The 11,724-nt window shown below is 34.9% G+C and overlaps 1 protein-coding gene across 1 annotated transcript; it reads left to right on the top strand.

Annotated features, from left to right (window-relative positions):
- The first annotated feature begins 414 nt into the window (after positions 1-414).
- apold1b (apolipoprotein L domain containing 1b) lies at positions 415-10,331 on the top strand. Its single transcript, XM_060864322.1, has 14 exons — positions 415-554; positions 2,662-2,719; positions 2,839-2,922; positions 3,076-3,139; positions 4,147-4,206; positions 4,322-4,402; positions 4,866-4,925; positions 5,775-5,822; positions 6,640-6,717; positions 7,589-7,660; positions 8,241-8,277; positions 8,360-8,411; positions 8,802-9,216; positions 9,461-10,331. The coding sequence occupies exons 3-14, from the start codon at positions 2,897-2,899 to the stop codon at positions 9,998-10,000; spliced, it is 1,533 nt and encodes a 510-aa protein (XP_060720305.1). The 5' UTR covers positions 415-554; positions 2,662-2,719; positions 2,839-2,896; the 3' UTR covers positions 10,001-10,331.
- Positions 10,332-11,724: the final 1,393 nt, after the last annotated feature.

Raw genomic sequence — 11,724 nt, 5'->3', positions numbered from 1 at the left:
TCCCAGGGACTTAAACATAGGACACTTTTCATAATCTAATGCTAATAATTACAACAAAGGATATGTTTAATCACTAATAATCTTTGCGTATTTCTTTTTTTTTTTTTTTTTTTTGTAATATTATTGAAGGAATCTTTGTGTCAGCATTTTCTAAGGGTCTAAGGAAATATTGTAATCACTGTCAAGTTGCTGTGGTATAAGTGGAATAACATTTCCGGTAACTGGAAAATAATCAACTTCTTAAGGTTTACCAAGTAACTCTGCTTTGCATCTGGCTGCATCTTACCATCCTTATTTTTCTTATAATTACATTATACAAGTCCATTATACTCCAAATACACAATTAGCTATGTTTATTAAGGCTTTTTAATCACATAACACTATAGTTCCCCTAATCTCCAATGGTTAAGGAGCTGCAGTGACGTTTGGAGGTCGGACTTCTGGATTCTCCAACTGATTCTGACACTGAAAGTCACTGATTCACTCCTTTTCCTAACAAACTACAAGCTCAAACAAAACCTTACCGACGACAAGGATTCCAAACACATTGAAAGGTCAGTTTGTTTGTTGTTAGTTCATTACATTATTCAGTTTAAACGACAACCTGCTTTATTCTGGTCACTTAGAACAATGTTAAGGTTCTTGATTGTTTTGTTTTGGGAGAAATACTTCAGTGGACAAAAACAGTCAAATTTAAAGTAGTATGTTTATAAAATAGTAATAATAACAACTCAAAGCGATTAAATTTTCATGCTTCAAAAACTCCCATTACTTTATAAACGCAGTTTAACCTTATAATTGCCTCCGGTGTTTATTGTCATATGGACGCCTGAGTTCTAGGACATACAGGGGCGGCACTTCCGGATTTGGAGGACTAGCCAATCATAGCACAGGATATTAATTCTACTAGCCAATCCTAGCATTGGAGGCGGGTTTTGTTGAAATAGGTAGAAAAATATGTTAAATAAAATAAAAACTAGTTTAAAGTGTTTAAGTGAATATGAAGTTAATGTTATAAAATATGGCTGTACCAGTGAATATTCATTTTAAAGTGGAATTAGTTATTGATTAATGAGAAAATATACTAAATAAACAATTTAATGAAATTGTGAATAAATGAGATGACAGACAATAGCAGGAGCTGTGATTACTCTAAGTCACTGCTTAAATGTTTAAGCAATTGTCCTTATTTTAGAAGAACAAATTTAATCTGTAACACACGGTTTAGATTACTGATGAAATTTGTGAAATCCACTTTGTCACTTGAATCAGAATCAGAATCAGAATCAGGTTTATTGGCCAAGGGTGTTGATGTTGACACAAACAAAGACAGCTCGCAGTCAAAAATGAAGAAACATAGTTTCAAAGAGGCCCATTGAAAAGGTAAATGTGTGTACTGTATGTGTGTATGAATAAATAAATTCTTTCATTTGAATGCTGGAAAAAAGTCTGTGCTTTTGGTACTAGATATCCCATCATACAGCAAAATGTCAACTAAAACTTAAAAAAAAAAAAAAAAAGCTAAATAATCCACCTTGTTCACATTCATTACACATGTAACTGATTGTTTAACAAATTGTTAATGATGTGGTATGACGTGGGCTGAGAAATTCTATGCTTCAGTGTACATAATATCAAAGGAGGTGATTCACTCTGTACTCATGACTGTCACAGTGTTTTCTGTATGAATCATTCCATTGTGTATTTTTTTATGACCATTGGTGGTGCTGTTGCACCTACTTTTAGAAAAATCCAATCTACTTTAAGATATAAGTAAACTGCAAATAATTTGATGTCAGATTAAAACTATGATGTAAGTATGATGTAAAAGTTTATTCTGCAATGTAGCTACCCTTTCAAACACACACATATATTAAACACACACATATATAGCCCAAGCACAGAGAAAATAATAACGTTTTAACCGGACGTGTGTATATGTGCTGAGAGTCCATCTGCTACAGCTGTTAGAACAACATCTAGTAAAAAGGACAAAGGTGAAAGGAAAATGTTAAAAAAAAAAAAAAAGGTGAATCAAAAAATCGGATAAAAGAAAAAAACTGAAGGAACACTGAAATGGCTCAAAAAATAAATATTTACAATGATGGGACTTTGCATTAGACAAACTAATCATGGATGGACAAGCAAACAGGTGAGATATACACCAATGACAGAGACAAGACTGGAATCATAAAATCACAAAACAGTCAAAAGGAGAAAACAAATAAGATTTTGGTCAACAGCTAAGCATACCAAATATAGAGAAGGGGAAATTCATGACAAAAAACCCTCCATTTCTTGATTGGCAATTCCTTAATAAAGAAACTAACCAAAGGGAATAACTCAAAACAGGTGCAGGTAATAAGGACACAAAAGGGATAAAATAAGTGGCAAGACATGGGTGGAAAGAAAACATGAACCAAAAAAACCACACATGGCAATGTAAAGAAATCACAGAACTATGCAGAAGTGAGACACCTGATTATAGCATGATAAAAAGTATTATACACACACTATTAAACTTCTGGTGCTGAAATAACATGCATATAAAATGTATAGGTGTTTTAGTGCATAGACCTGTGCAAGATAGCTGTAAGCTGTAACTATTTATTTTGCGGTAGCTTTATTTCACTAATTTCTTTGTAAAACATGTGATTGCAGAACCCTGGTATGATGAGTGAGTTTATTAAGAAGTTCAAACAATTTGTCATGTTCAGAGGTAACACACTCATACATATCTACAGTGTGTCTGTTATTTGTATTCTAGTGAGATTAAACAGGTATGAAGGAGATTTGTGTTAACATCGACCTTTAATTTATATTTCTGACATTGTATAGTGTTCCAGTACATCTGAACCAAGCAGTAAGTCTTGATTAAACATTGACACAGCTAGAGATGATAAACCCCAAAAAACCAAACAGGTAAGTTTCTGTTATAATTCAAACAACTATTTTTTTGTGAGTCAGAATAAATTGATCTCTTTTTTTTGGAAACAACTATTCCCCTTATGATAGGAATACATGGGAATTTATTGATTAATGTACGTGTATGGAATGTGTATGCCAATTTTCCAGCACTTCTGAATCAGGCAGCAAGTCTTCACTCAATGAAGATGATAAACCCACTGAACACCATCAGGTGAGTTTCTGATTCGACCTAAACAACTATTTTGTGTGTCACATATCAGACATCACAATTAGGCAAATTAAAACGCACATAGAGGAACGATAGCACATGAGGTCTTCATGCTTACAGGATGCTAGCAAGCATATGCTAATCAAACAGGATTTCTGAGAGGAATATTTTTTTTTATAAAAAAAACTGCTATATATATGCAGTTGCCAGCTAGCTAACATGACCTAAAAGGTAAGGTTTACAGGGTGATTTATAAAACTATTACAAAGTACATTTGTAAATCTGCGGTTATTTAGAAATGATTATATATTTCTACCTGTCAGGACAATAACATGATCTTGAATTGAATATAATCTGCTGTCAACTCCATGGTGTAGTAGTATACAATGTAGTATGACAGTGTAATAAGATTAAATAGTATCCAAGCCATTTTCCTTTTAACAGTGTTGCATGGTCTAAAGTTGATACTGCAGCATGACTTGGCATGCTTTGGTTATTTTCTCAAATAACAGAGTTGGGTGTTTCCCTGTTCCCTGAGGTTTACAACACTGCACGATTCATTGCTTTTCCTGTACTAACTTGCCTAATTCAGATCAGCTTATTTTCATGCCCTTGAAACATGACATAGGCCCAGAGCAAACGGCAGACCAAGTAATCACGCTTACCCAATGCTGCTCTTAAATTTTTCATGCTGAGGATGATTCATTTACTAACATTTAATACGGGCAATCGTATGACAAATGCTTCACAATAATCAATGGCTTATAATTAGATTGAATATATCTCCACAAAGAAAAACATTACTTTTTAAGTGCATCACACCACCCCATAGTTGATTATTTTACTATCATATCATTAACCTATGTGTTAACACACATCTGGGGCTGAAATAACATGCATATGGACTATAAAGTTGTTAGGCACATATGTACAGATAGATAAAAGAAACAGTTTTTTGCACTCGGTTTACTAGCATTTTGGCAATTTATTTGTCAAACATGTAATTGCAGAACCCTGGTATGATCAGTGGGTTAATTCAGATGTTCAACCCCTTTAAGTCATCCGCAAAGGTAACACATTCAAACGTATGCACAGTGTTCTGTTCTTTGTATTCTAGTGACACTAAACAGTGTGAAAAAGTAATGAAGGCACAGATGCATTAAATTTATGTCTGCTATTGTACAGTGTTCCAGTACATCTGAATCAGGCAGTAAGTCTTCTCTCACTGACAGCAATGGAAATGATAAAGCCACTGAACACAAACAAGTGAGTTTCAGATTTGATTTGGTCAGCAAAACTGATCACATGTCCCCATAATAATAGGAATACAGTACATGGAAATTTGTTGTTTTGCCTTGTATACTGTGACAGTCAGGCAGTAAGTTTTACCTCATTGACCCTGTGCATTTTATGACATTGATATATGACTTATAGCAATTGACAGACATTGCTTTTGATAGTGATTATTGGAAAATAACTCTGGGATGGTAACAGAAAGTTTGCTTCACATGGTGTGCATTACACCACCCCATGGTTTCCTATCATACTATCATAGCATAACCCCAAGTGTTTTATTCACAAATTGTTAAGACACATCTGGACTATGTGGGGGTTGGAATGCATAGGACTGTGCTAGATGCATATAACTACAACCTTTTTTTTTTTTTTTTACAGTAGCTTCATTTTGACTTCATTAGCTTCATTTCTTTTGTAAAACATGTGATTGCAGAATCCTGGTATGATCAGTGGGTTAATTCAGATGGTCAACCCGTTTAAGTCATCTTCAAAGGTAACACACTCACCACTCACACAGTACAGTGCTTTTGTTATTTGCGTAGTAGTGAGATTAGTGTGAAAGAGAGGCGAAGGAGCAAATTTCTCTGTTATCTCTCTTAAATGTACATGTCTGACATTGTACAGTCTTCCTGTACATCTGGATCAGGCAGTAAGTTTTTCCTTATTGACAACAATGGAGATGTTAAACCCATTCAACACAAACAGGTGTAAAGACATGTTTGGTTTAAGACGAGAGAAATTGCTCATTTTGTGGGAACCAAATAAAATTTTACATTTACAGCATTTGGCAGACACCCCTTATCCAGAGTGATGTAGAAAAGTGCTTTTGATGTCTCTAATAATTAATATATCAATACTGGTTCATTAGGTCATAGACTATGGATACCATGCAAGATTAAGCATGAAGATTCTTGAAGACACTGAGTGACATAGCTGTTCACACATCTAGGGAAAGTTCATTCTGCCACCTAGTTGTCAGAACAGAGAATAGTCTTAAAGTATAACAACCTGGTACTGTGAGATGGGGGGGCCAGTCGGGCAGTGCTAGATTTCCCCATGATGTTAGGGACATATGAAGATTTTTATAATAATCTTGTAGAAACCTGGATGAGGCAAAAATGAATACAGTTTAAAACTTAAAACAAAAGTACAATACAGACAGACAGGCACTCTCACACACACACACACACACACACACACACGGACACACGCGCACATACACAGATTGTGCATCAGCACAAAGCACTTGTCAATCTTTTCTCAGAGCTCAGCAGGAAATATCTGTCCGCTTCAGCACATGATCTTCTCACTCTCACCCTTTCCATGTCTCCTTTCAATTCAGAGCTGCAATGATCTAATTTCCTCACAAAACACAGACGAAAACAATCAGGTAAGATAAGTTTTACTTGTAATTGTGTTGAATCTAAGAGTATAGAGGTTTTAAGTGAATGTGAAAAATAACAATACATCAAGATAATATGCTTAACCACACAGTTCAGGTAGGGGATATTAACTGCATGATGATTTTTTTTTATACCAAAATCTCTGTGGATTATAGTAAACAAAAAAAAATGTTTTTTTTTTGTTTTTTTTTGGTTCTTACTAAGGATTTTTATGTTTTTCCAACAGCTTGGTTTTCATCTTGTAAAAAAGGAATAAAACATAATCTTATATGCTGTTATAGGAAATCAATCAATACAAAATATTATGGTGTGATGTTGAGTTTGGTTGCAGAAATCTAGTTCTTGTTTCCTGTCTAAATTTATGTTGTGGAAATGTTGGTTCTATCCAGTTGTTCCCTCATCAGCCTCTCTTTTTTCCTCCCTTTCTTGCTCTTTCTTGGGTTACCAAGAAACCAGAATCCATAATGCCCTCTGGCCTGTCATAGCTTACCTTTGATTATTACAAAGACCTTAGATTACAATGACTTTAGTCTCCTTTTTAAAAATGCTGAATAAAAATCTACCAGCATATATACACATATATAAAATAAAAATCTGTTTATTCCATACAAATCCTTGTGTAAGTTGTTGCTGTGTATTAGATCAAGTGCATTAATATAAAGCTTGTAGTCTGCAGTACTACAACTGTGGTATAATTTTTTAACATGATAATCTAACGATATCAATGTTTTATTAATTAAATTAGTCTGATTCAAAGCCTACAATGTTACTGCTTCATGTCTATCTCAATTTTTTTGTGTTCAGGAAGAAATGTTAGCATCCAGCCCATCCACTGAACCCGGGTCTACCACGATGCTCGGGTTTGAATGGGATCATTTTAAGGTAAATGGAACCAAACACATTATACATGAGAGAGTTTTAACATAATGTCTAACAGATTGTAGCAGCATGGAAACAGCAGGTACAAGAAAACTGATGTGTAAAATCGACCACAGTTAATAGAAAGTGTATTTATAAAAGGAACATTCAAACATTTTCATTCAACATTGTCCAAAACCAATATAAACCTTTACTCCCTTGATACTTTACTCAAGACTGCACAGTTTACAACCTTTTATTACCCTAAAGTTTTTTGTTTTTTTTAAAAATTAAATAACATCTTATGTGCTTTATTGTTTTAAATGGTCGTTATTCCAAATATAATGCATATATGTGCATATACTGTAGGTTAATCCTTGTGCCTAGTTCATATCATTTACAAGATTTACAAGGCAAAGCTGTTTACATTTGCATTTATGGCTTTTGGCAGACACCCTTATCCAGAGCGACTTACATTTATCTCATATATACAGCTTAGTAATTAAGGGCGCTGGGGGCCTGAACTTCCACTTGATGTGTTTTTTTAATTACTTACCTTTCAGTGGTTTTTAAAACAATGAGGAAATATCAGTTTTCCAGATTTTTGCCTCGTTACATTGAAAAAAAAATATATTACCTTATATCAGACACTTTTTTTTTATTTTTTAATATTAGTTATTTACACACATATTTCATTGATTTTTATGCGGTAACATTCGAAACCACTAGGGTTAATACATTCTAAATAAATTCTCCAGTTTTATTTGCTTATCTGCTGAGCTTCATACTAAGGCACAAAATTGTTTTGACATCCTGTTTGTTTATAAAATGGCTAGTTAATATGTTCAACATGTAACCATTCTGATTTCATGTTAAAAGCTTAATTTGCTTACAGACGGACTCCATAGGGAATCCCACTGTGACAGAAATGGCGACGAATAGTGAAGCTCTTCAGGAGGATGATGATGTATGTATAAGAAACATTATTATTATTTAGCTACATAACAACAGCTTTATTAGTAACACTTGTACACCTGCTCATTCTTGCAATTAAATATACAGAACTTATAAATCTTGAGGCCTCACATTTCTGTTCTACCTTTGTAGCTCAACCGCCTGAAAATCTGGCATGTTGTGTATTCTGAGATTCTTCTCTGTTCACCATGGTTATTTGATTTACCAGAAAATTGCTGTAAGTTTCAAATGGTTTAGCTTTTCTTCTCTGACCTCTCTCTTCAGCCCATCGTTTTTGTCTGCAGAACTGCCACTCGCTGAATGTTTGTTGCTTGTCGCCCCAATTCCTGTAAGGCCCAATTCCCTTGAGACAGCAGTAGACACTGGCACCAACAACCATGCCATTGAAACAATCATCAGATTTTTAATGCATCGTGCTTCTGCTATGTGATTGGCTGACTGCAAGAATAAGTAGGTGTACATGTGTTTTAATAAAGTGCCCAGTGAGTGTAAATGAGAGAAGGCGAACTACTGTATGTGAACGTTGAATAAAATAACATAATGGCATGTCCGTTATTGTATGTTGCCTTCAGGATGAAGATTTATTGGAATGGTGGAAAAATGTGAAAGGTAAACTGAAGGTCAACACAACTTTGTATTAATGTATTTGGTTAATACACATGTGAATGATTTTCTGTCTATTCCTCTTTAGGTTGGGATGAATGGAACGAGACAACAAATTTTGAAGGAGATGATTCAGAGACGTAAGACAATGAAGCTATTAAGTTCATTTTATATTATACCACAGTGCTGTTGAGTTCTGGAATCTGATTGGTCAGAAAATTTAATTATTTATTCAACATTTTTTATTATTTAATATCTGTGGAAAAATCATCTGTGTCAGTATTTCATAACAGTCAGGCATTAAATTGTTCCATTAAGTTTAGACATTTCTTATAAAGTATATTATATTTTTCTCCTTATAAAATTTTAATAAGTTGAGAAAAAAATGTTTTTTTAAGTTGTGTAGTTTGTTGATTAATTCTCTTCAACATTCATATAATCTTTTATTCCTTGAACTTAAACTCTGAACTGTAATTATATATACTATTTAGTGATTAAAAAAAATGACATCAATGTCCTCTCTTGTTCAGAGCCATAGAATCAACTGCAGATCGTGTCTATAAGGCTGCCCGCCTCTTCGTGTATTTATTCAAACAGCGAGAGGCATCACTGTATATGCGAGTCACTGAGTTGCTGGAAGTTGCTGATGCAGCAGACAGCTTCCATAAGAAGACTGTGACAGCTAGCATCGGAGGAGGAGTGGCCAGCGTAGCCGGGAGCATCACCACTATTACAGGACTGGCACTGGCACCTTTCACTTTTGGTTCATCACTTATTGTAACAGCGGTGGGCATCGGCGTTGCAACAGCAGGTGGCCTTACATCTGCCTCCGCCAACATTACAGACACAATGCACTCGAGGACAGACCGGACCAGAGTGGAGCAGATCATCCTCAGCTACCAAGAGGAGATAAAGGACATTAGAGAATGCTTACAGTTCTTGCAGGTGAGACATGAAAGCATAGCGATTTGTGCGCAAATATTACTTCTTTATTAAACTCAGAGGCTTGTTCACTGCTAGGGTCACTTGCTTCGGTCAATAAAATTGGTTATTTATTTTCAGCATTATAGCTTTCATGATTTTATTTCCATTATGGCAGATTAGTTAGGTTAAATACAAGCCAAAAGATATAACATTTCTTATTTTCTTTCACTTTGTGCCCTCATGTGTCTTTCTGTCTTTCTTTTAGACAGGTATGGAGACTCTGGAAGAGTACAACTTCCAGCAGTACATGGACAGCATCTCCAAGCGTGCAATGAATAGGAATGTAAAGCATGTAATGAAGGAGGGCGGCCGTGCTGGCAAGGCATTATTTATCAATGCTGAGAGCCTGGCGAGCACTGTACAAGTGCTTAGCACTGCCGGTGGGGTTGCCAAAGCTACTCAGGTCCTCAGCATAGCCAGCGGGGTTATGTCTGGCCTCTTTCTGGCCCTTGATGTTTTCTTTTTAGCCAGAGACTCTAGGGAGCTGCACAAAGGGGCCAAGACAAAGTTTGCAGCTAAGATTAGGGACGTGTGCAAGGAGCTGTTGGACGGCCTTGTTGAGCTGAAGAAGATTAAAAATCAACTGCAGAAAATCATGACTGATGCGGAGGAGGAGGAGGAGGAGGAGGAGGGAGAAGATGAGGAAGAATATGAAGAAAAAGAGGAGTGTAAGAAACCCAGTGAGCACAGAGGTGAAAAAGATAATGTGAATAAAGGACAGTCTAGCAATTATGATTCTTCCTAGCATTGGGAGGAAGAGAGGATAAGAGAGGAAGAGAGGAAGAAGATATGGAATAAGAGATAAGGGCTGGAAGAGAGGAAGAAGATATGATAAGAGAGGAAGAAGATATGGAAAACTATAAAGCACAGAGAACAACACTGAAGATATAAACTATATTATATTTTAAATAAACTTTATAAATTAAGGATGTTAGTATTTAAAATATTAAAGCACTGTTATTTAATAAAAGATTAAGTGCCATCTACTTAGAAGCATATTCTGGTTGTATTTTAGGTAATATACCTATTTATATATATAAATTGTATAATAATTTGGGGGATCCCTGGCATCTTTTTTTATTTTAACTTAATAAATCTGAATTTATTTCAATTCATCACTGTAAGAAATATCTAATTCAATTAAAATTGCAGTGTTTGCTCAGTTGGTCTGTTGGTTAGTTTTGGTACAAATTGATTGAAAATCTTCAGAATAGCATATGACAATACTACAAGTGAGTATAAATAAAACTTAAAAAAAAATTATCGTCAGCTTTAATAGAAACGCACGTTTTTCTGCTTATTTATGCAGTTATTAGGCAATCTGGGGGCTTCAACACAGTGCATATACTGATATACAGATCAAGAATCTCAGTTATTGTTCACATCAGACATCAGAATGGGGGAAAAAGTGTGAACCATAGCATGTATGTTGGTACCAAATTGGTACTCAAAGCCAATCTTTTTGATGTAGCCCCACCTTCATCTTGAACTCGTCTGTCTGGCCTACAGTACATCTCACTGCTGTCATACTCCTCTCATACATATCCTGAACTACTCTTACATACTTCTCTACCACTCCTCTCTAAAAGAAGCACAAATGACACTTGTTGCCACACCATAAATTTTGCATTACTCTAAGCACTAGGAGTCCAAGAAATTACAGGCTCTGAATATACATTAACTAATCACTTTATTAAGAACACCAAACTGTTTTCTTTGAGATTAAATAATATTCTCCACCTTATTATACCACCTGCAGCAACAGGTTGCAATTCATGCTTTTAATGCGAGTCTTTAATCATCTACGAGTTACAACATACAGTAAATCATGATTCATCAGATCAGACAACATTTGTACAGTTTCACTGAGTCCATGCCCACTGTTACATTTCTGTCAGCTTGAACCAGTCTGACTGTTTTCTTCTGTCATCTCATCAGCATGATGAGATTAATGACAATTTTTCATTAAGCTGATGGTTGATGTAAATACTAACTAAATATCTGTACCTGCATGCTTATATGTATTTCACTGCTGCCAGATGAATGAGCTTAGCTCTTATTCCAGTAGATCCTGCAGAAGCAAATAACTTTTAGCGCTTGAGGATCTTTGACTCGCAAAATGCAGACATCATGCAAAATTTTCCTAAAAAAAGAAGGCAAAACCTGTGAACTGGACCTGAAACTGGACTTGTGACAATTGAGTGTTCAACAGTGTTAACTTTCTAAATGATCAATAATTGAATTGCTAATTAATTACAGATGCAGTTAAAATATTATTTTTGGTAATAATAATAATAATAATAATAATAATAATAAGAAGAAGAAGAAGAAGAAGAAGAAGAAGAAGAAGAAATACTTTGTTATCTATATAATAATAAATTGTTGTGTTTTAATCTCTTAAATTTTAAATTAAGAAGAAACAGCAATAAACCAGATTTAGAAAAGAACTCATTTCTACAACAGTTTTTA

This window comes from Tachysurus vachellii, chromosome 2 (genome assembly GCF_030014155.1).
Source record: "Tachysurus vachellii isolate PV-2020 chromosome 2, HZAU_Pvac_v1, whole genome shotgun sequence".
NCBI lineage: Eukaryota > Metazoa > Chordata > Actinopteri > Siluriformes > Bagridae > Tachysurus > Tachysurus vachellii.
Note: the sequence above shows the minus strand (reverse complement) of the source record. Positions and strands in the feature narration are given on the sequence as shown.

What these genes read in the sequence shown, in the direction of transcription:
- apold1b (XM_060864322.1), top strand. Translation starts at nt 2,897, where the DNA reads ATGATAAACCCCAAAAAACCAAACAG. An exon ending in CGTTTAAGTCATCTTCAAAG is followed by an intron (nt 4,926 to 5,774) that starts GTAACACACTCA and finishes CTTTCAATTCAG; the next exon opens with AGCTGCAATGATCTAATTTC. An exon ending in ATGGTGGAAAAATGTGAAAG is followed by an intron (nt 8,278 to 8,359) that starts GTAAACTGAAGG and finishes ATTCCTCTTTAG; the next exon opens with GTTGGGATGAATGGAACGAG.